We start from the raw sequence: 24104 nt of genomic DNA, 5'->3' as shown, positions 1-24104 counted from the left end.
AATGAGACCCAAACTGTACACTACTCCTGGGTGTGGTCACACCAAGACCCTGTACAATCGCAGCTACACACAGCAACAGATACCTTCTGATATGTAGAATGTGAGCTTGTTTCTTAGCTGGTTTGGGACATAGGTTTGCAAATAACTGGAAAGTATTTCTTAAATGAATGCATTGGTACTTCTGACGATTTTTGTCAAGATTACACATGGGACAAAAAGTAAAGATCTGAAATCCCTGGCTGTCTATATAGAAGTGTAGGGGTGGATATTCTGGAATGGAAGTGAAGGTGTTGTATATTCATTGCTGCCTCCACCCCAGTAAATGCATTGGTCAGACAGCTCTCTGCCTTCACTTTAAAGAATAGGGCTACCCTGCAGCTAGAAGTCACAGGCGGTGGTTTTCAGATCTGAGATGGGATCTCCTATCCATGCTGGGTCTGCAGTAGTCTCAGCAGTGCCAGGAGTCAGCTTATCCACCTATGGTGTGCATGTTCATTTATTCCTGGGACTCATTACAGGGAGTCCCAAGAAGATATGAATATGGACACCATACGTGGATAAGTATGGGGAGGTTTGTCGCCAGATGGATTGGGGCTTTGTTGAACTGGGGCTGAGGAGGTACAAAGGTAGCTTGGGGTGCCCCCCTGATGGACTAAAGGAATACTCTGCTCCTTCTTGCCTTTTACCCTAGGTAGTCAACTTGGTAGCACAGTCTCCTTTGTTCTGCCTTTCCAAACCCCATGTATTATCAGGGGTCATTAATTAATGAATGGCCGTTAGTTGGCCAGATCATAGAATCGCTACATCCTGCACCAACCCTCCGAAGAGCAACCCACCCAGAACCAGCCCCTTCCCTCTTCCTGTATCCTCACATTTATCGTAGCTAATCCAACTAATCTACACATCCCTGGACTCTACGGACAATTTAGCATGGCCAGTCTACCTAACACCCACATCCTTGCATTGTGGGAGGAAACCAGAGCACTTGGCGGAAGACCATGCAGACGTTGGGAGAATGTGCAAATTCCACACGGTTACCCAAGCATAGAATCAAACTCAGGTCCCTGGCAATATGAGGCAGCAGTGCTAACCACTGAGTCACTGTGCTACTCCTGATGAGGCCCTCAACGGGCTCCAACTGTGGGCAGACTGCCTGAATACCTTATCAGCCTGTCATATTATTGGAGTTAGCGCGTAGGTGGGGGCAAACCATTGTTTCTCCTGTTCTTATCTGTCATCCAGGGCTCCTTGATTGGACCAGATTAACAGCCACAATCAGGGAACTCATATTGCATGAATTACCCCTGACTCACCTCATTATAATTGCTGCAGAGGACATAGTTGGGGTGGGGAAAGATATGGGGGTTGGAAAATGTCACTGGACTAGTAATCTAGAGACCAGGGCTAATACTGTGGGGGTACGGGTTCAAATTCAACTACAGCTTGTGGAATTTGAATCTGATTTTAGCTTTCCATTCCAGATGTATTAACTAACAGTGACCGTGACCACCATTGTTCAATTTTTTTTTATTAGAAAAATCTGATTCCCCTTCAGGAAAGGAAATCTGCTATCTACACATGACTCCAGACGCATTGAAGTGTGATTCTTAACTTTCTCTATGAAATGACTGAGTAGGATGCAGTGTTCAAGGTAATTAGGGATGGGCCACAAGTACTACTCTTCCATAGAAAATGGAGGTATCCAAAGTTGAAAGTAAAGGGGGGGGGGGTGATGATGTGAGGCAGTTTTGCTGAGGGTGTGGATTGTTGATAACACACAAAAAATTCAAGAAGGGGCCTGGGACTCTTGCTTTTACCCAGTAAGTCGTCATAATTCAGAATGCACTGCCTGAATAAGGTGGTGGAGGAGAAAACGCATTTTTTGCATTTATGTAGCACCTTTCATGACACCTGATGTCATGAAATGCTTTACAGGCAATGAAAATATTTCGAAGTGTGCTAACCATTGGCAGCCAGTTTGCATACAGCGAGCTCCCACCAGCAGCAATGCAATCAATCGTCTGATTTAGTGGTGTTGACTTGGGGGTGATAATTGACTGCAAATGTACTATCCTTGCTCTTCAGGACAGTGGTCATAAACTCTTAAACACTGGGGTTGTGCACCAGGCCTGGGTTTAGCGCTTCCTTCAAAAGGCAGCATCTCTGACACTGTGGCACTCCTTCTGTACTGCACTGGGAGCGTCAGACTTGGAGTTTTATGCTGCATTCCTGGTCTGGGACTTCACAGCATGATGCTACCAATTGGGTTTCAGCTGGTGTCTTCAGTAGATTTAATGGTAACTTTCCAAACGCAATGGGATCAGTCCTTAAAAGATACAATAAAATTCAAGGTAGTGTTTCTTACCTAGGAGGTCTGGATTCAGGACCGACCTGCCCGAGAGGAGTGTTTACTTTTTTATTCACTGATGGGACATGGGTGTGGCTGGCTGAGCCAGCATTTATTGTACTTCCTTAGTTGCCCTTGAGAAAGTGGTGGTAAACTGCCTTCCTGCCACTGCAGTCCTGTGGAGTGTAGGTAGACCCGCAATCTTGTTAGGGAGGGAATTCCAGGATTTTGAGGCTGTGACACTGGCAATATATTTCCAAGTCAGGATAGCGAGTGGTTTGGAGAGGAACTTGCAGGGATGGTGTTCCCATGTATTTGCTGTCATTGTCCTTCTAGATAGAAGTGATCCTGGGTTTAGAAGGTGCTGTCAAAGGATATTTGGTGAATTTCTATGGTACATCTAGTAGATAGTACACACTGCTGCTCCTGAACATTGGTGGAGGAGTGAATGTGGATGCAGTGCCATTCAACCGGGCTGCTTTGTCATGGATAGTGTCAAGCTTTTTGAGTGTTATTGGAGTTGACCCCATCCAAACAAGTAGTGAGTGTTCTTTTACACTCCTGACTTGTGCCTTGTAGAGAGTGGACAGGCTTTAGGAGTCAGGAGGTGAGTTACTCATCACAATATTCCTAGCCTCTGACTTGCTGTTGTAGCCCTATTTTTATACAGTGACTCCAGTTGAGTTTCTAGTCAATGGTGACCCAGGGGATATCGATAGTGGGGGGACTTGGCATCTGGTAGGAGCATCTGTAAACAGATTAATTTAAAAATATCTAAAATTCAAGGTTATGGGGAAAAGAGCAAGGTAAATTGTGGCTAATGAGTGGATCATGGCGTGGGTCCGATGGAATGACCAGCTTCCTTTTGTCGACACAGTCCTACCATGGTAGAAAATAACTTGTATGTTTAGGAACTGTGCTCTGTTTCTTTCTGTCCGTCCAGGATGGTGTACACTGGCCTTATGCCAGTCCAGTAATGATTAGCCTGCAGCACTTTGTTCTTTTGTTTCACAATCTAAATGACTGCAATATTCCAGGGCCCCAGTCTTGTTTTATTTGCATTCATTACGCTAATTAAAAGGCCAAATGGTTTTTATTTTTGGGCCTATCAGATTGGTAACACTGTCTTGGATTCCGGCCAATTTGCTTATTTTACAAAGGATTGCAGTTTCTGTTAGTTATTTTTTATTTCTTTGTAACTTCCATCGATGCTGTTGGAGCAGGGAAGACCCTTTACTTTCACTACCCCACACACCAGAGGGAGTGAACTACATGAAAAGAATGGTTTCTGATTGTACCTTTGCAGCTTCTGTTGCTAATCCTGTAGTGCTACAGACGTCTTGTCATGATCTTGACCTCAGCCCCCCCCCAAGCTGCCACATAACTAACAGCCAGAGCATCCTTGGCTTGTGATACCAAGAGGCATGGTGTTGTGCCTTGTGAATGTTATCCTTACCCTCACTGAGTGACTGCAGTCTGACCCCAAGAGGGCCTCCAAGCACTTTGATTTACCATGTTGTACAAGAGGAGGTGGTGATATGGTGCTAATATCACTTGACCTGTCATTCATAAAACCCAGTTAATATTCTGGGTAAATATGAAACAAAAACCAAAATTGCTGGAGAAACTCTGCCAATCTAACAGCATCTGTGGAGAGAGAAACACAGCTAACGTTTCGAGTACAGTGACCCTTCATCAGAACCTAGTCTTCTGAGGGGGTGGGGGAGAGTGAATCCTATCCCAACATTGGTGAAATTTGTGTTTATTAGAGACCAATTAAAAGCTGATCAAAAGACAACAATGTTAATCATTGTAAAAATCCACCAAATTCACGAATATCATTTTTAGGGAAGGAAATCTGCTATCCTTACTGACCATGGGTCTGGGGTCAAGTAGCCCAGACAGCAAGTTTTCTTCTGAGAAATGACAGTGGTGGGGTTTTATGATAATTGAGCGGTTGCACAGCCACTCTTTAGGTTTTAATTCCAGATTTCATCAAATTCATATCTGCTGCACCTGCCACAGTGAGATTCCAACCTAATGATCTGGCCTACATGTGATTCCAGACCAACAGAAATGTGGTTTATTCTTAATTGCCCTCTGGGATTGGTTCCCGAGGCTATTAGTTAAAGGACAGTGGGTTTGGGCCTTGCCAATGACATGAACATCCCATAAAATAATGAAAAAGCTACAGTTGTTCAGGACTTTTGAATGGAAGGCACCTGGAGCCAAATGCACAGTCTGGGTCTTCATATTTGAGGCCAGTATACTTGCCTTGAAGACAGGTCAGCAAGGTTCATTTTGGTTGGTTCCTATGATAAGAGTGGTTGAGTTAATTGGGTAAACAAACTCTGGAGTTCAGAAGAATAAGAGGCGATCTCATTGAAATGTACAAGATTCTGAAAGAGCTAGTTAGGATAGATCCAAAGTGTTTTTCATAATCCCCTGGCTGGAGACTCTTTGGAGGCACAGCCCCAGTATAAGGGGCTGATGGCTTGGGATCAAGGAGAGGAGATAAGTGTTTAAAAAAAATGTAGTTTGGGTGCACTTGAGTTGGACAACAGTTGGCCTTGAGAAAAAAGCCTGTCATTGCCTCGGGAACAAGTAATATAAATGTCACTTTGTCTCTGTCTAAATTTTGAGAACTAATAATGAAGTTAATTATTTTTCTTAACTTCACTCATGGGACATGGGCATCATGAGCTGGAACAGCATTTATTGCCCATCCCTATTTGCCCTTTGGAAGATGGTAGTGAGCTGTCTTATTGAATTGCTGCCATCCATGTGCTGTTTGGAGAATCTGTAATGCCTTAAGGAAGGGAATTTCAGGATTTTGACCCAGCGACTGAAGGAATGGTGATTATATTTCCAATCAGGATAGTGAGTGGCTTGGAGGGGTACTTAGAAATGGTGGCGTTCCCGATGTATTTGGGCTTTCAACGTCACTTGCCTGCCCTACTTCCTCCCTCCCTTCCTGAAGGACAAAACAATGTGCCCATCCCAATGTATTTGCTGCCTTTGTTCTCCTAGATAGAAGTGACTTTGGAAGGTGCTCTCTAAGGATCTTCGGTGAGTTTCTGCAGTGCATTTGTAGACGGTAGCACCAGTGTGTATTTAAGGTTGGTTGTGGAGGGAGTCAATATTTGTGAATGTGGTGTTAGTCAAACAGGCTGGTTTTATTCTTGATGATGTCAACCTTTTTGAGTGTTGTTGGAGCTGCACTCATCCAGGCAAGTCGTGGACAGGTTTGGGGGGTGGGTTGGTGGGGGAGTTAGAAGGTAAGTTACTTGTTGCAGTATTTGTATCCTCTGAACTGCTGTTGTAGCCACTGTATTTGTGATGAGTCCAATTGAGTTCCTGATCAATGGTAAGCCTCCATGACATTTATAGTATCAAGGGGTGGTAATTAAATTGCTGAAAATGTGTTGCTGGAAAAGCGCAGCAGGTTAGGCAGCATCCAAGGAACAGGAAATTCAACGTTACGGGCCAGAGCCCTTCATCAGGAAAGCAGTAGGTTAAAATCTTCGAGTAAAAAGTGAGGTCTGCAGATGCTGGAGATCAGAGCTGAAAATGTGTTGCTGGAAAAGCGCAGCAGGTTAGGCAGCATCCAAGGAACAGGAAATTCGACGTAAGAAACGTTGAATTTCCTGTTCCTTGGATGCTGCCTAACCTGCTGCGCTTTTCCAGCAACACATTTTCAGCTCTGATCTCCAGCATCTGCAGACCTCACTTTTTACTCGTGGTAATTAAATTGTCTGTTATTGGAGATGGTCATGATCTGGCATTTGTGTGGCACAAATGTTACTTGCCACTTGTTAGCCCAAGCCTGCATATTGTCCAGATCTTACTGCATTTGGACTGTGACTGTTTCAGTATCTGAGGAGTCATAAATAGTGCTGAACATTGTAGAATCATCAGTGAACATCCCCACATCTGACCTTATGATGGAGGATCGGTCATTAATCAAGCAGTTGAAGATGGTTGGACCTGGGCACTACACTGAGAAACTCCTGCAGACATATCCTTGAATTGAGATGACTTACCTCCCAATAATCGCAACCATCTTCCTCTGTGTAGGTATGACTCCAACCAGCAGAGAATTTGCCCTCTGATACGCATTGATTCCAGTTTTGCTAGGGCTCTTTGGTGCCACACTCAATCAAATACAAGCTTGATGTCAGTAGCTGTCAATCACACCTCATCTCTGGAATTCAGCTCTTCTGTCCATGTTTGAGCCAAGTCTGTAATAAGATCAGGCATTGAGTGACCCTGGCAGAACCAAACTGGGTGTTGTTGAGCAAGTTATTGCTGAGCAGTGACAAGTTCATTTGCCAGATGGTGTCTTCTTGTGAAAGAAACATGGGGACAGTTGAAACAGGAGAAGGCCATTCAGCCCTTCGAACCTACCCTGTCGTTGTGTGATCATGGCTGATCATCCAATGCGGTACCTTGTTCCTGCTTTCTCCCCATACCTTTTCTGATCTCTTTAGCCCTAAGAACTATTTCCAACTCCTGCTGGAAAAGGAACTCTTGTTGATAGATGCAAATCCGTAATCCCAACAGTTTCACTAGAATTCTGTCCTTTTTAATCAAGATTAGAGTGGTGCTGGAAAAGCACAGTAGGTCAGGCAGCATCCGAGGAACAGGAAAATCGACGTTTCGGGCAAAAGCCCTTCATCAGAAATTAGGCTGGGAGCCTCGGGGGTGGAGAGATAAATGGGAGGGGCTGGGGCTGGGGAGGAGGTAGCTGAGAGTGCAAGAGGTGGATGGAGGTGGGGGAAAGGTGATAGGTTGGAGAGGAGGGTGGAGCTGATAGGTGGGAAGAAAGATTGACAAGTGGGTCAGCCATGAGGATGGTGTTGAGCTGGAAGTTTGGAACTGGAGTAAGGTGGGGGGGGGAATGAGGAAACTGATGAAGTCCTTTTTAAGTCCAATTGTCAGTGTGGTGATTCCAGTATAACAATTTGAATTGTAGGGGCATCGCTGTTAATTTCACCCTAATTTGGGTTTATTTTTTGCTTTCGTGTCAATTTCTATTTTGACAATGTACAGTTGCTCTCCCTTGTTCCTCTCTTTCCACCCTCCTCATTTTTCCTCCCAATTTGCAAGAAACATAAGATAGAGGAGTGGCTGTTGGCCATTGGTCTGTCAAGCCTATGCTTCCCTATAATACGGCCATGGGTGATCTTGGGCTTGCCTGTCCCATTCCCTCTGTTCCTCCCTCCCCGAAGGATAAAGCAATGTGCCTGTCCCAACTCTTCAATATATCCAACAACAGAATCTTCACCATGTTTTGAGGTGGAGAATTCCAAAGATTTGCAGCCCTCTACATAAACTTTGCACACCTCTGTCTCCCTACTCACTTCTCAGCTTCACTTCCGCCCCTCCAGGAGCAATTTAACAATAACCAGTGAGTGGTCTGTTCAATTTATGAATTGTCCACTTTGCCGGGGGACATCACTGGGGGGGATAACAGAGCCTAGGAGGAAGGGAGCTTCTTGATACTCTATTAATTTGAAGCCTTCTCACACTTCTTCCAGATCTCGTTGGATGAAGGCCCTGAATAGTAACTGGTGTCACTGTGTGGGAAGTCTCCCACACAAGCAGCAGCTGGTGTGTGACATGCAGAGATGTGAGCTGAGAGAGAGAGAGAGAGAGAGAGAGAGTAACAGAGTGGGCATCATGGGGTTTGGCGGGAGGAATCTGGCAGTTGGTGGTGGGGGGGCTGGTGTTGGCAATACTGCCAAATGAGAAACATTTTTGTACAGGGTGATCAGGCAGGTGCAGGGTCTGGGGAACATGTGGGTGCTGAACAGGGTGGCAGGTGGGTGCGGGGATGCAGTATCAAATGGGTAAGGGTTAGAATCTGGATTGTATTGGGATACTGCTGGTGAGAGGATTCAGGTGGGAGAAATGGTGGCAGCCAGATGTCTGGGCAATATGGGGTTCAGGCAGGTCTTTAGGAATGTGGAGAGTGTTGGGCGGGGTGGGAGAGCAGCATGGGGGTATAGTGATGGCTAGGCAGTTGTCACAGGGGCAACAGGTTACAAATGTCAGAGTTTTAGTTGCTTGGTGTCAGAGCAGGTTTTAAAGCCTCTGACATTTGCTGGGAAATTATTCAGCTAGGTAAGCCAGAATCCTTCAACTTTAACTCCGAGTTGTTGATTGACTGCCCCTTGAACTGAGTGTATTCCTAGTGCCATTTCAAAGGGCAGTGAAGAGCCACTATCCCTGTGGGTGTGAAGTTATGTGTAGATCAGACTGGCATCAGTGAGCCAGATGGGTTTGATTTACGACAATCGCTGACTGTAGTTGTGGTCACTACAACTCAATCTGTCTTTTAATTCAATACTCCTTTTAAAGTCAAAATTACACCAAATGCAATGTCCTTGGAGCTTGTTTCTCTAGATTACTAATCCAGTGACACTATAGTAATGCCACTGTCTCTCCAATTTAGGTTAATTTCTGGTGGGAAGGTTCTCCTGTGAAGAGGGTTTGAATAGAATGAGCACATGTTTTTGGAATTTAGAAGAGAGGACATGGTCTCATTACAACACCCAAAGCTTAATGATGTTTCGAAAAGGTGCTGTTGAGAGTCCAGAGCTAATGAATCATTGCCTCGGGATAAGGGGTTGGCCATTTTGCACCGAAGAGGAGGACAAACATTTTCACTCAAAGGGTAATGACCTGTGGAATTTGCTACCACCAAAGACCATGGAGGCCAAGTCACTGAATATATTCAAGAAAGAAATAGATATACTTCAGTAAGGCGTTTTGATAAGGTTCCCCGTGGTAGGCTAATGGAGAAAGTGAAGTCGCATGGGGTCCAGGGTGTACCAGCTAGATGGACAGAGAACTGGCTGGGCAGCAAAAGACAGAGAGTTAAAGGAAGTTTCTCAATGGAGAACTGTGACCAGTGGTGTTCCACAGGGATCCGTGTTGAGGCCACTGTTGTTTGTGACATATATAAATGATCTGGAGGAAGGTATAAGTGGCCTAATTAGCAAGTTTGCAGATGACACCAAGATTGGAGCAGACAGTGAATGGGACTGTCAGAGAATGCAGCAGAATATAGATAGATTGGAGAGTGGGCAGAGAAATGGCAGGTGGAGTTCAATCTGGGAAATGCAAAGTAACGTATTTCGGAAGATCCAATTCAAGAGCGAACTAAACGGTAAATGGAAAAGCTCTGGGGAAATTTGATGTACGAGAGATCTGGGTGTTCAGGTCCATTGTGCCCTGAAGGTGGCAACACCGGTTGATAGAGTAGTCAAGAAGGCATAAGGCATGCTTTCCTTCATCAAATGGCTAACTGAGTACAAGAGTTGGCAGGTCATGTTACAATGTATAGGTTCAGCCACATTTGGAATACTGTGTACAGTTCTGGTCGCCACATTACCAAAAGGATGTGGATGCTTTGGAGAGGTTGCAGAGGAGGTTCACCAGGATGTTACCTGGTATGGAGGGCGCTAGCTTTGAAGAGAGACTGAGTATATTTGGATTACATTCATTAGAATGACAGAGTCTGAGGGAGGACCTGATTGAGGACCACAAAATCATGAGACGTATAGACAGGGTGGATAGCAAGATGCTTTTTCCCAGAGTGGGGGTTCTCAGTTACTAGGGATTATGAATTCCTGGTGAGAAGGGAAAAGTTTAAGGGAGATATGTGTGGGAATTCTTTATGCAGAGGGTGCCTGGAACATATTGTCAGCAGAGGTAGTAGCGGCGGGCACAATAGTGTCATTTAAGATGTATCTAGACAGGTACATGAATGGGCAGGGAGCAGAGAGTTACAGATCCTTAGAAAATAGATGGCAGGTTTAGATAGAGGATCTGGATCAGTGCAGGCTTGGAGGCTGAAGGGCATGTTCCTGTGCTGTAATTTTCTTTGTTCTTTAGATTTTAAAGTCATCAAGGATATGGGGAGAAAACAAGAATATAGCATTGAGGTAGAGTCATAGAGATATACATCAGGCAAACAGACACTTCGGTCCAACTTGTCCATGCTGACCATGGTCTAGTCTTTGACTCTCTTTCAACTGGAAACAGTTTCTCACCATCTTAAGCCTTTTAAATGTTGTAAGTATACCAGGCTCCACCACTTCCTTGGGCAGTTCATTCCATACACGCACCACTCTCTTCATGAAAAAGTTGCCCCAAGGTCCCTTTTGTATCTTTCCCCTATCACCTTAAACCTGTGTCCTCTAGTTTTTGACTCATCTACCCTGGGGAAAAGACCTTCACTCTTCACCATATCCATGCTCCTCAGGATTTTCTAAACTTCTCAAAAGGTGCCTCCTTGCCCTGCAACACTCCAGGGAAAACAACTCCAGCCTATTAAGCCTCTCCCTATGGCTCAAATCTTGGCAGCAACCTTGGAAGTCTTTTCTCAGCCCTTTCCGAGTTTCACAGCTTCTTTCCCAAAGCTGGGAGATTAGAATTGAATGTATTGCAGGTAGTTCTCATTTAAAGCGTATTTTGGCAGCAAGATTTGGCTATAAAATCACTGAAGAATTAAGGAATAGTATTTTTGCGATTCCAGCGGTGATTATTTCGCAGGCTTTGTTCTGTGCATGTGCCAATGTCAGCGCAGAAATCTCCACACCATTCTGCATTTGTGCCGATGTCAGCTGCCATCCAAGCATGTGAGAGCTCCAGGCCTATACTCTGAGCAGCTTCATCTCCAACGTTAAATGAATGAATGTTCATTGCTCTCCCTCTGAGCCAAGAATATTCTTATACAGGAATTATACATGTCCCGTATAACTCCTGCAGGACTGCATTACTCTTACACATACCATTTGCCTTTCTAATTTATTCTTGTACCTGCCTATCATACAATTGAAACAAACCTCCCAGAAACAATCAGGAGACGATCAACCACAGCCATCCATTTCTGGAACCGCAACTGAACCTGAAGGTGGTGATGATGACGACCCTCTGTCCATGCATTAGCAATATTTTTTTCAATGTAATGTGTTGAATTTACTTTGTTTCATTAATAAATATGGTTTAAACCTTCATTGAGGCTGTGCTGTACTTTGTGTTAGCCTTTTGGGTGAGTTTTGAGTGATTTGTGAGTCTTTTGATGGTCTGCCCCTAGCCCCACTTTTCCCATAGGCCCCATTATTTCTATTAAGTAATTTTCTATTGAGTGAAGAATGCAACTGCTGCATTATAGGAGAGGGCATGTAGTCATGGCCGAGCGGTTCAGGCAATGGAATAGAAATCCATTGGGGTTTCTGTGCGCCAGTTCAAATCCTGCCACCGGTATTCCAAAAGTGGCCTAACCTAACATCTACAACATCACCCTCCAGCTTCTCTACTAAACGCTTTGACCAGTAAAGGCAAGCATACCAAATGCTGCCTTCACTGACCTGTCTACCTGGGACTCCACTGCCAAGGAACTATGAATCTGTACCCCAAGGCCTCCTTTGTTCAGCAGGTCTCCCCAGGACCTTACTGTTAAGAGTAGAAGTCCTGCCCTGATTTGCCCTACCAAAATGCAGCACCTCACGTTCAACTTGGTCTGCCACTCCTTGGTCCATTCATCCATCTTGGATCAACCATGATCACATTGAATGGTGGAGCAGGCTTGAACATCTGAATGGTCTACTCCTGTTCTTGACTGGTATATTAACAATGTCATCCTGTTGTCTTCAAGATATAAAAATTTAGTTGTAATGTTAGAAAATGGCAGATTTGCGCCCGAGAGGCTGAATAGCCTTCTATAATTCCTGTTTTAGTCTGTGTGTGTGCGTGTGTGTGTCCTTTGTATTCTCGACTTGAACCAATGCTTCAGCTCCCTTGTGGGCACTCTTGTTTTCTACACTGACGGGATATGGACTACATTTTGCGGTTGGAGACTGAGCCTCAGCCCCAGGAGCCCATGACTAAACATTGCTGCAGTCTGAGAAGCCATTTAGGACTATAATAACATTCAGACTTCGAAAGCTCAGAATCATGCTTTGTGTTTAGTTCAATACAGAACATGTCTTGTTCTGACTTGGAAAGAAGAAACATCATAGCTGTACCTTGATTTAGACTCCTAAATATGTAATCAAATGCAGAACAAAAAACAGGCCCCCGTCCCACACACACACTCAGAAATCTTGCTTGGAATCTCAGTGCTGTGCCTTACCTCTGTGTCTCTGTCATCTATTGTATCTGTTGCACCCGATGTGGTCTCCTCTACGTCAGAGAGACAGGACGCCAACTTGCGGATTGGTTCTGAGAACACCTCTGGGACACCCGCACCAGCCAACCCCACCACCTTGTGGCTGAACAGTTCAACTCCCCCTCCCACTCTGCCAAGGACATGCAGGTCTTGGGCTGCCTGCATCGCCAAACCCTTACCACCCAACGCCTGGAGGAAGAAAGCCTCATATTCTGCCTTGGGACCCTGCAACCACAAGGGATTAAAGTGGATTTCACCAGTTTCCTCATTTCTCTTCCCCCCACATTATCCCAGTCCCAGGCCTCCAACTCGGCACCACCTTCTTGATCTGTCCATTGCCTTTCCCATCTATCTGCTCCACCCTCCTGTCTGACCTAACACCTTCTCCCCCACCGTCATCTACCTATCACATTCTCAGCTACCTTACCCCCCCCACCCCAAAACCCCACCCTCCATCCCATTAATCTCTCAGCTCCTCTGACCCACAAGCCTCATTCACGATGAAGGGCTTATGCCCAAAACGTCGATTCTCCTGCTCCTCGGATGCTGCCTGACCTGCTGTGTCTTTCCAGTGCCACGCTCTGTCTCACGTAGGTTTGAGTAAGCTGTAGCTTCAATTCCTGGTCATGAGAATTAGTAACCTCTTCTCTGATTTGTCAAATAACCAAGCCTCAATGTTTTTTCAGCTTCTGTCGGCCAACCCCCCCCCCCCCCCGGGTTTTAACAAAAGACTTCTGGCTTGGAACTTTTAAACTAAACTCCTGACATTAGGGTTATCTATTTTAAACTATTCTAAATGACTACATCCTTTTTCAGGAGCAGCTACATTCTAAATCCAGTTCCAGCTAAGAACTCTGCAGAACTGTGTGAACTGAAACTAAGATAACTTGGTTTTCCTTTGTGTGTATTTTTATGAATCAAAAAGAGAAAAAGTATCATCATATGACCTTTCCAAACTGGAGCCTGATGCATAGCTGCTCACTTTGCTTATAAAATTCTCCCAGAGTAAATGAAAACCCATTACTCGCATCCTTTTTTAAATACATCGCCATGACTACAGAACTACATACAAGTTAATCACTAAACCCATTCAGCAACACTGAAAATCCATATGCCCCTTGTTCAAATTCAAAACTCTAAACTCAAAAATAAATGTTAGTAATATATATATGCACCTCACTCCTTGCATAACAAGAGAGACTATAGATACTGGGTTTGTCCTCTTCAGCATAGAGAACATTAAGGAGAGAATTCGTTGAGATGTTCAAAGCAAAAGGAGTTTTTGACCAAGTAAATGGTGAGAAACTGTTTCCAGTTGAAGGAGAGTCAACGACAAGAGCACAGGAGGCAACTGGCAAACAACCAGATGAGATTTTATTTGAAAGAAATGATCTGGAATATACCACTTGCAAAGGGCAGTGAAAGCAGGGCACTTGTCAAAAGGGAATTGGATAAGTGCGTGAAGGGGCATATGGGGAAAGGTGGAGACTGTGGGATGACTCAAAACAAAATGCCAGCAAAGGCACAATGCACTGAATGACCACCTTTTGTGCTGTGCATGCTGTCATTCCTTAAGTTCTCTCCAACTTTCTCCCCCTCACATCATGAGCTGGCATTCTAATAATGACACTCATTTTCTCTAACTTTTCACCAGTGAGAATTGTAACCTGTATTTCTCTTACGGCACAGTGGCTAGTGTTTGTGTCTCTGACCCAGATGCTCCATGATCGAGTCTCAATCCAGAACTTAATGGAGGGAGGGATGTTGAGAAAGAAGCCAAGCAGATTGATCATTGACTTGTGGATCCTCCCAACATCCACCAAGGCAGTGGTAAGACCAGGAGAGATTCCCAGTTGGTGATGGGATGGAGAGACCATTGGAGCCTACATCCCATAGCTCCAAATTTGGCAACATAAAAATTAAAAAAGAGCATCTGGCCACAGCAACTCTTGACTCCCTGAGTGAACTGTAACACAATGCCACCCAAACTGTGCGGCATCTTGTTTTCAAAGTAATCTCCTTACTTTCATGCAGGAATTTGCTGTACTGACAAAAGAGCTGAACCTGTGCCGGGAGCAGTTGCTGGAGCGGGAGGAAGAGATCGCAGAGTTGAAAGCGGAGAGGAACAACACACGAGTGAGTAGAAGCTGCAGGGAGCTAGCAATACTATGAGCTCAAGGGTCTACTGTTTATCACCCCTTCCCCTGTGTCCTAGCCCTTCCAGCCTTTCATCCCAAGCGTTCCTCAGTGCTTCCACCCTTTCATGCCTTTCTACCTCATGAGAACCATGAAGGAGCAAAATGGGAATTGTTTGAAGAAGTGAATTGTGGTAAGCCAATAAAAATGGATCCCTGAGTCACATGTCGGCCGGACCGGGTAAGGACAGGAAGTTTGCTTCCCTAAAGGACATTGGTGAATCTGATGAGTTTTCATGAAAATGACTGATAGCTGCCATGGACTCTCATCCTGAAAAGAACTTTTAATTCCAGATTTTATTAATTGGATTTCAATTCCATCAACTGCAGTGGTGGGATTTGAACCAATGTCCCGAGAGTGTTTAAATTTTTTTGAAATGAGTAACCACTACTCATAAAAACACGCAGGTGTTTAATTGAGTATTTACAAGTTTAGAGCTGAAAATGTGTCGCTGGTTAAAGCACAGCAGGTTAGGCAGCATCCAAGGAACAGGAAATTCGACGTTTCGGAAGGGCTGTGGCCTGAAATGTCGAATTTCCTGTTCCTTGGATGCTGCCTGACCTGCTGTGCTTTAACCAGCAACACATTTTCAGCTCTGATCTCCAGCATCTGCAGACCTCACTTTTTACTCGAAGATATTTACAAGTTTAGCCCATTAAGATTAATGCACAATATCAAGGGTAAAGGGTGGGGATAGGGAGAGCAGGAATTGACTAAATCGAAATGAAGTTGGAGGGAGAGGTAAAGAACTGTATTGCCTGAGGTGCCCATTGGGCAATAGGTATTGAGAACATTGATGGACATGGACTCCCAGGCATGAACATAGTCCCCTAGGTGTGAGCCTGGATTGGATTATTAATTCACTGATTGCCGTCGTAATGATGGTCTAATGATCAATTACTCATAAGGAATTGATTAACTCCATGGGTTCATGTATTTAAAGCAGTAAAATATATTATAAATTATGAAATAAACATTACAACAAACTGATTTCTGTACGTGCAGCTTGCAGACTAACTGCGAGGCAGAGTCACAGCATTGTATATACAGTACATACATTACTACACTACACACAACACATAGCATGAGGGTAAATTCATTCAAAACGCTGTGCATATACAACAATCATCACTATACTACTAGCAGAACCTGGAATGCGATTAAAACAGAACATGGACACTTTTATTTTTGGAGTAAGTTCTAATTTGGAGGCTTTTAGTATGGCAAGAGGGGCCTAAATCTGTCAGTACCCATCCCAGAGCTACCAGATGCCATTTTTAGTGGCAAGGGAAGCACCAGAGTATGGCTAGAAATCAAACTCAGCAAGGTCATTTGAAATTAATGCCAAGTTCAGACAATCCCCACTTTGCTGTTCTAAGGACCTTAACCCACAGAGCAGATGTACAATTTTATGAGGGAGAATAAATACACTTAAGTGGCACACAAGTTATGTTTAAGTGTCATAATCAGAAATTATTTAAATCCCTGGACATTTAAAAATGGCAGGAGAAGATGTTGCTGTTTTCAGTTACAGTGAGAAGCTGCGATTTTCAGGTATAAAGGCTTCATGCTTTTATTGACAGGCCATCTGGTGTAGCAAGGAAAAAGCCATTAGCCATTTATTCCTGCAGTTTTAGTTTGATTCATTGTTAACATGTCCAAAGGGCTTTTATCACAGCAGATCCCATTATGAATGCATAGCTGAGTTTCAGAAGCTACAAAACCTCTCCATATCACCATAAGACTAAGTTCACGTTTTGGTTGACAGGGGCAGTTAAAGGATTAGCTGGCTTTGTTGTGGTTAGCGAGTAAAGGCTTGTTTAGCTTTATTACAAATTGAAGGATTCAAATTTTGAATGGATTTCATTTATGAGAGCTTCTTTTCTATATGATGTGAGTGACAGCTTTCTTTCAACTCCACATGGTCCCTATAGTTGATACATAATGAGTGGTGCTGCAGATGACATTGTGTTTGCCATGCAAGCACATTGAATGTGAGATGTGGCAAGTTTGCAGTGTTATGAGGGTGGCAAGGGTGCATGCGGTATGGAGGGGCATGGGAATGTTATAGGCTATGAGGGGACATGAAGGAACAGACTATGAGGGTATATGGGGTGGTGTGGGCAATGAGAGGACATGAGGGTAGGCAATGTGGGAACATGGGGCTACATGGAGGTAATGTAAGGGTTTTGAAGGGTATAGATGTGGCATCAGGGTGTCATTGTGTATGAGGGGAAGTAGGGGCAGTATCAATATGAGGGGACATGGAGGTGTCATGGGACTGTTAGGGAGCATGAGGGTAACATGGCGGTAGGTAATGAGTGGATGTGAGGGGACGGGAGCTTTGGTGTGAGGCCCAGAATGTCTAACAGCTCCCTACTGACTGTGCAGAAATCTGAGATCTGAGGTGGGCTTTCTAATCAGACTGTTTGGGATTTTCCTGCCACCATGACCACTTCAGATGTGACGTGGAGATGCCAATGTTGAACTGGGTAGACAAAGTCAGAAGTCACATTACACCAGGATATAATCCAACTGGTTTATTTGAAATCACAAGCTTTTGATTTCCCCATTTCACCTGATGAAGGAGCAGTGTTCTGAAAGATTTTAAATAAACCTGTTGGATGATAACCTGGTACCATGTGACTTCTGACTTTATCCACCTCCAACGGCACTGGGGCTCTCTCAATCCTATCCCTGTCTTCTCCCACCACTAAAGCCCCCCCAGTGTAAATCATGAGGGGAGACCTCATTTCCATGGACACCTGTCTGCCTGTTTGGGAAAGTCCCTGACTTAAACTTCCCACCTCAGAGAGTGGAAAATGCAACTTGACCTCAGTGCCCTTTATCCAAACACTGAGGGAGATTATGCCTTGTGACAAATACAGAGAAATGGGGGATCTAAGGGGAAGGGTGGGAAGGTAGGAGAAGGATGAAAAAGGAATAGGTCATTGTGGAAGATGAATGGGCAGCATGATGGTCCAAGCATTGACAGAATCACCACTGGGTTGGGAAATGTGTGTTGTGCTGATGTTCTAAAGATGAACTGTTTGCTCAGGCCGGAAGGCTGTGAAGTGCCTATATAAATGCATATTGTTGTCCTCTACAGCTGCTGTTGGAACATTTGGAGTGCCTGGTGTCACGCCACGAGCGTTCTCTCAGGATGACGGTGGTGAAGCGTCAAGCACAGTCTCCTGCTGGCGTCTCCAGTGAGGTTGAGGTGCTCAAAGCCTTGAAGTCGCTCTTTGAACACCATAAAGCTTTAGATGAAAAGGTGCCATCTCTCATTGTTTCCCACGTCTCATTGTGTCAGGGACCTTGCATGGCACTGAACAGTGGGCCAGTTTTGGGAATGCATTTGGTGGAGGTTGTCATTGAATATTACAGCGCAGAAGGAGACCATTTACCCCATCATGCATGTGCTAGCACTTTTAAATGGATATCCGATTTGGTCTGCTTAAGAGAAGGGATTCTTCTCTTCGTTCCTCTGTTCCTTTCTCAGGAACATGGAACAGTGGGCTTAGCTGCGATTTTAATGAATGGCAGAGCAAATTCAGGATGAGTGGGTTGCTTCTGATTTGTATGCTTGTTGTCTGTATCCTTTGTTTCCTGATCATCCTGTCAGTAGAAACATTTACTGTTGCCTCCTCGATCAAAGCTTTTCATAATTTGCACCCATTTTTATTAAGTCTCTGCCTTTTAGCTCTGAAGAGAACGATCCTGATCACTGCTATCTCTCCATTCCTGTCCCCTGGCACCGTTATATTAAATCTGTGCCCTTTCCAAGGCCTAACCATTCTTTCCAAAGCTCAGCGCTCCAGAATTGAATGTAGTGCCCTAGCTGAGGCCTAACCAATGATTTTATACATATTTAGAGAAACCTCCTTGTTCTTGATTATTCAGTTACCATTTCTTATCAGAGGTTGTGCAGATTATTTGGCTGGAAAACCATGTTATTCTTGGCCCAAGCTAATCCTCTTTGTGTGGCAGGTGAGGGAGAGGCTGCGAGTGGCTTTGGAGAGAGTCTCGATACTGGAAGAAGAGCTGGAAACGACAGCCCAGGATGTGAGTGCATGTATTTGAAAATCGGGACTTTGTTGCGGGAGGAATTGCTGCCCAGAGCTGAGATGGGCCTATTCCCACTTCCTTGGCAATTGACCAGATTGGTGCTTTTGGGAAGGCTTCTCAAGTTCTGCCTCAACTTGAAAAGATGGCACACTGAGGCACTTTCCCCAAAGAACAGTCACAGAAAAATAATTAATCAGTTAAAATTTGGGCTAATTCCATATCATGGGCTGATACACAGCAAGTAACATTGCCTCGCCCTTGTATGGTGCCAATGACCATTACGAACAAAAGAGAATCTAAATGTCTCCCCTTGATATTTAGTGACATATTCATGGTTAAATACCTCACCATCAACTCCTGGGGGTTGTTTCCCATTGACCACAAATTGAACTGGACAAGCCAGTGGCTACAAGAGCAGATCAGCAACTTGGAATGCTGAGGCAAGTAACTCCTGTCCTGATTCCCCAAAGCCTGTCCAGCATCTGCAAGGCACAAGTCAGGAGTGTGATGAAACACTCTTCACTTGCCTGGTTGGGTGCAGTTCCAACAACATTCAAGTAGCTTGACACTATCCAGGACAAAGCAGCCACTTGATAGCCGCCCCATCCACAACCTTCAGCATTCACCCTTTTCACGACAGTTGCTCAATAGCAGCAGTGTATACCATCTGTAAGACACACTGCAGAAATTCACGAAAGCTTCTTAGACAGCATTCTCCAGAACCACAACCTATGCCACTCAGAAGGAGAAGGGTAGCAGATACATAAGAACACCACTGCAAGGTTCCCCTCTAAGCCATATACCATCCTGATTTGGAACTATATCACTGTTCCTTCAGTACCATTGGGTCAAAGTCTTGGAATTCATTGAAGCATAGGAGCTGGTGTAGGGCCTTCAGTCCTTTGAGCCTGCTCCACCATTCGGTTTGATCATGGCTGACTGTCCAACACAGTCTCTATTCCCACCTTCTCTACTCCCCTCCCTTTAGCCATAAGAACTACATTAAATTAATTGAAAACAATCAATATTTTAGCCTCAATGGATTTCTGTAGCAGAGCATTCCAGAGGCTCAGCACTCTCTGGGTGAAAAGATTTCTCCTCATCTCAGTCCTAAACTCCTTTTCCCCTATCCTTAAGCTGTGACCTTTGGTTCTGAAATTCCTGGTCATCTGGAATATCCTTCCTGCATTACCCTCTCTAGTCCTGTTAGAATCGTGTAGGTTTCTATGAGATCCCCCCTCGTTCTTCTCAACTTGGTGAATGTCCTAATCAATTCAGTCTCTCTTCATATGTCAATCCTGCCATCACAGGAAGCAGTTTAGTAAACCTCCCTCCCAAACAGAATTGTGGGCATCCCTAAGACCCCAAAGATCGCTGTGGTTCAGGAAGGCAGCTCACAGCCACCTTCTTGAGGTCAGTTCGGGGTCGGCAATAATTGTTGGCCCAGCCAATGCTGCCCACATCCCACTATAGCATTTTATTTAAAAAATTAGCAAGTGATCTGAATCCCAGAAGATAATTTTGTTGTTGTGGCATAAATTGTCCCGATTTCCCATCCACTGTTTTAGATAAACTTGCCATAGTCCCAGAGGGCCGTAGGAGTGCTCTGTAATTAGACAGAAAGAGAGATGGCTGAGAGTGAGGTTAAATGTTGCTCAACCTGCCCGGGGATGTTATTCTGCATCTCTGGAGCATGTAGGCCTTGAAGCCTGGCCTCCTTACTCAGGGCACAGGGTACCACTGTAACACAAGAGCCCTTATTCTAGTGGAGAGTTAAAGCTGTGAGTCGCTCTCCCTCAGGCAAGTTAACCATTTGTAGTGATGTTAGCCAATACAAGAATTGAATCCACATTGTTGACTCACTTCACATCACAAACCAAGCGTCCAGCCAACTGAGCTAACCGATCTCTCCTCTTATGATTCTGTTTGAATGATCCCTGAGCAGTACCTTCAGAGGGACCAGTGCCACAGTGATGGCTGGCAATTGTTGGCTTTGATGCCTGGGATTGTGTCGGTGCCAACTCTGGATCTATCTGAAACACCACACGCACTTGTGGTCACGGCCTGGGGGGGGGGGTGATGTGGTGTTGGTGCAGTTACGATTGTGTGAGGAGGGGAGGGGAATGCCTGCAGCTGATTAACCCTGTTCCCACTGACCTGTCTGCAGAGGCTGACCAACGGCACAGCGTTGGCTGGTGATGGTGACTCCGAGCTGATTGAGCGGCAGAGCACCGAACTGCTCCAGATGAAGGAGCGCCTGGCCGTGCTCTGCCGAAAGGTCGCCGAGGTCGAGGAGGAGCTGAGCACAGCGCGGAAGGACCTCATCAAATCTGAGGAGGTGAACGCCAAGCTTCAGCGAGATTTGAAAGAGGTACCTATGGGAGTGGGCACAGCCTGAGACACTGTGGGTGGAACTGAATCGCCTATAGGGGCATTGGCAACTCTCTGACCTTGAGTGCAGTGAGCGGTGCCAATAATAACAGCACATCGCAGAGGGTGGGGGATGTGGGCAGCCATGATACAAAAGGATGACATCTTAATCCATCAGATTAAACAAGGTGCTACCTCTTAGTGAGGTGAACGTTTTGGCCACGGGTTCTCATGACAATCACTCCAGCAACAACTAAGAATGAATTAATTAATTAACAACTGAGTAAGGAATGTTAATTATACCTTTGTAGGGAAGCTCCATTGTTCCCTGTTTTAATGGAAACAATTAAGATGTTATAACAAGTGCCTCCAAACATTGTAGAAAGGAACGTCATGTGAACTAAATGTTGGCTCAGTAACATCAAACTTGGTTCAATGGCTATTGATTGTACTAGGGTTTCGATGCAGTGACCTCTCTATTTACTGACTGACTGCAAACAGAACTGGGAGGTCTTCTCTTATTTCTTAAAGGTGAATGAAAGGTTTCTTTATTCTTTCAAGGGGTGCTGGCAAGTTGCTGCCCATCCCTAATGCCCCTTGAACTGGGTGGCTTTCTCTGTCATTTCAGAGGGCAGTGCAGGGTCAACCCCATCGCTGTGGGTCTGGAGTCACATGGAGGCCAGACTGGGTAAGGACGGCACATTTCCTACCTATAGTTCTTAGTGGACCTGAGAGGATGTTTGCAACAACTGGCAGTAGTTGTCATGCTGACTCCAAGGAAATATTCCAAATGTTATGAATTAAATTTAAATTCCCCCAGTTGCCCTGGTGGGATTTGAACCTGTGTTCCTAGAGCATTAACCTGAACCTCCATAGTCATACTCAAGTAACATTACGGAGTGGGAGGAAAAGAGAGTGAGGGAAGGGGAGAGGGAAGGGGAAGGTGGGGGAGGAGGGTTGGTGGGGGAACGAGAGAGAAAGGGAGTGGGGTGGCGGAGAGGGTTTGTGGGGTGTAGCCGAATGGCATCTGGGGAGGGGTGTAACAGGGATGAAAGGGAGTAGTTTGAGGGGAGGGAGTGCAGGTCTACGGTGAGGGAGGCGCAAGAAGGGAGGGCTGGGGGAACTAGGTGGAGAGGGGAAGGGTAGGGGTGGGGGGGGGGAGTGGTGGTGGCCCTGTGGTGCAGGACCTCGCTGGTTCTGCTTCCTTTTGGACAAGCTGTGTTCTGCCACTTGAGGCTTTGCTTGGGAAATTGGTCATTTATTTCCCATGCCAGCAGGAAAGAGCTTGCATTCCAATAATGCTTTGAACTATTTGGAGGACACTGCAAAGTGCATAACGGCCAATGAAGTATGTTTTGATTGCTGTTGTCATACTGTGAACTGTCTGCACAGTAAGATTCCATGAGGGTAATGAATAAACAGTGACGGTTAGTTGAGGAACATATCATTGACCTTCAAGAAAGTGGTGGCCGTGATATCTTTCATACCTGTTGAGAGGGCAGAAAGGGCGTCATTTCAATCTCTTGCCCCAGAAGACAGCCTCCATCCTGACCAGTACAGTCCCTCCCCCCTCGGTGCTGAAGTCTCTGGTGTATCTGGGCCTCAGAAGTGAGAGTGTTCCCCACTGAGCCAAAGCTGGCTGTGTGAGTTGGCAACTTTCTAGGTTTTTATTGGACGTGCATCTACTACATTCTCATCTAAAGTTGTTGGTGGTCTTTTGACCCTTCTATCTCTGTATCTTCACCAATTTTGCATCAGCCTCTGCACGTCCCCATGCTGGCATTTTTATTAGTTCTCGTTTGTGTGCATCATTGGCTGGGCCAGCATTTATTGCCAGTCCCTAGTTGCTCTTTAAGGATGTATTGGTGAGCTATCTCCTTGAACCACTGCAGATCATGTGCTGTAGTTAGACTCATAATGTCCTTAGGAAGGGAGCCCCAAGATTTTGACCCAGCGACAATGATGGAATGATGATATATTTCCAAGTGGCTTGAGGGGGAACTTGCAGGTACAGTCGTTGGCATTCTCATGTACCTGCTGCCCTTGTCTTTTTTAGATGGATTAGAATTTGGCATTCCTGATTTTCTTCACCTCCCCATTGGCAGCCATGTCTGGGCCTCAGGATATGAGAATCTGTCACTAAACCTTCCTGCCATGACTTTCCCTTAAGATCATACTTAAAACTTGACCAAGCCTTTGGCCACCTGGCTTAGTTATTGCCCTCTGTTGAATTGTGTCAGAATTTGTTTGATAATGTGCTTTGGGAGATTTCTGCTATATCTTTGATTTGATTTGATTTATTGTTACATGTACCTACATACAGTGAAAAGTTTTGTTTTGCGTGCAGTACAGGCAGATCATAGCAAACAGGGACATACAGATCATAGGGTGCATAGACAGAGTGAGGTATCCAAGATTACAGGAGGTGCACAAAGCAACATCAACATTAGATTTGAAATTAAGGAGATCCATTCAGCAGTCTAATAACAGTGGAGAAGAAGCTGTTGGTGCGTGTGTTTAAGCTTCTGTATCTTCTGCATCTTCCATATCTTCCTGATGGAAGAAGTTGGAAGAGAGTGCAACTGGGCTGGGAGGGGTCTTTGGTGATGTTGGCTGCCTTTCCCCAGCCATGGGAAGTGTAGATGGAGACCATGGATGGAAGGTTGGCTCGCGTGATGGTCTAGGCTGTGTTCACAACTCTGTCATTTCTATGGTCTGGGCAGAGCAGTTGCCGTACTAAGTCATGATACACCCAAAGAGAATGCTTTCTATGGGTGCATTTGTAAAAGTTGGTGAGGGTCCTTCTGGACATACCAAATATCCTTAGCCTCCTGAGGAAGAAGAGGCATTGTTGTGCTTTCTTGACAGTTGCATCTACGTGGGAGGACCAGAACAGATTGTTGGTGATTGTCACTTGTAGTAACTTGACACTTTTGATCCTCT

General features: G+C 45.1%; 1 protein-coding gene across 5 annotated transcripts in view; it reads left to right on the top strand.

The window, feature by feature from the left end:
• Positions 1–24104, top strand: part of ppfia3 (PTPRF interacting protein alpha 3) — a 136117-nt gene that overhangs the window by 40663 nt on the left and 71350 nt on the right. For all 5 annotated transcript variants that reach the window (XM_060849616.1, XM_060849617.1, XM_060849615.1 and 2 more), the window contains 4 exons: positions 14562–14663; positions 17833–17997; positions 18714–18788; positions 20959–21162. In XM_060849616.1, coding sequence (XP_060705599.1) covers positions 14562–14663; positions 17833–17997; positions 18714–18788; positions 20959–21162 — 546 coding nt within the window. The remainder of the gene's footprint in view (positions 1–14561; positions 14664–17832; positions 17998–18713; positions 18789–20958; positions 21163–24104) is intronic.

Source organism: Hemiscyllium ocellatum, chromosome 33 (assembly GCF_020745735.1).
Source record: "Hemiscyllium ocellatum isolate sHemOce1 chromosome 33, sHemOce1.pat.X.cur, whole genome shotgun sequence".
Taxonomy (NCBI): Eukaryota; Metazoa; Chordata; class Chondrichthyes; order Orectolobiformes; family Hemiscylliidae; genus Hemiscyllium; species Hemiscyllium ocellatum.
This window is presented reverse-complemented; position numbering and strand designations above follow the sequence as displayed.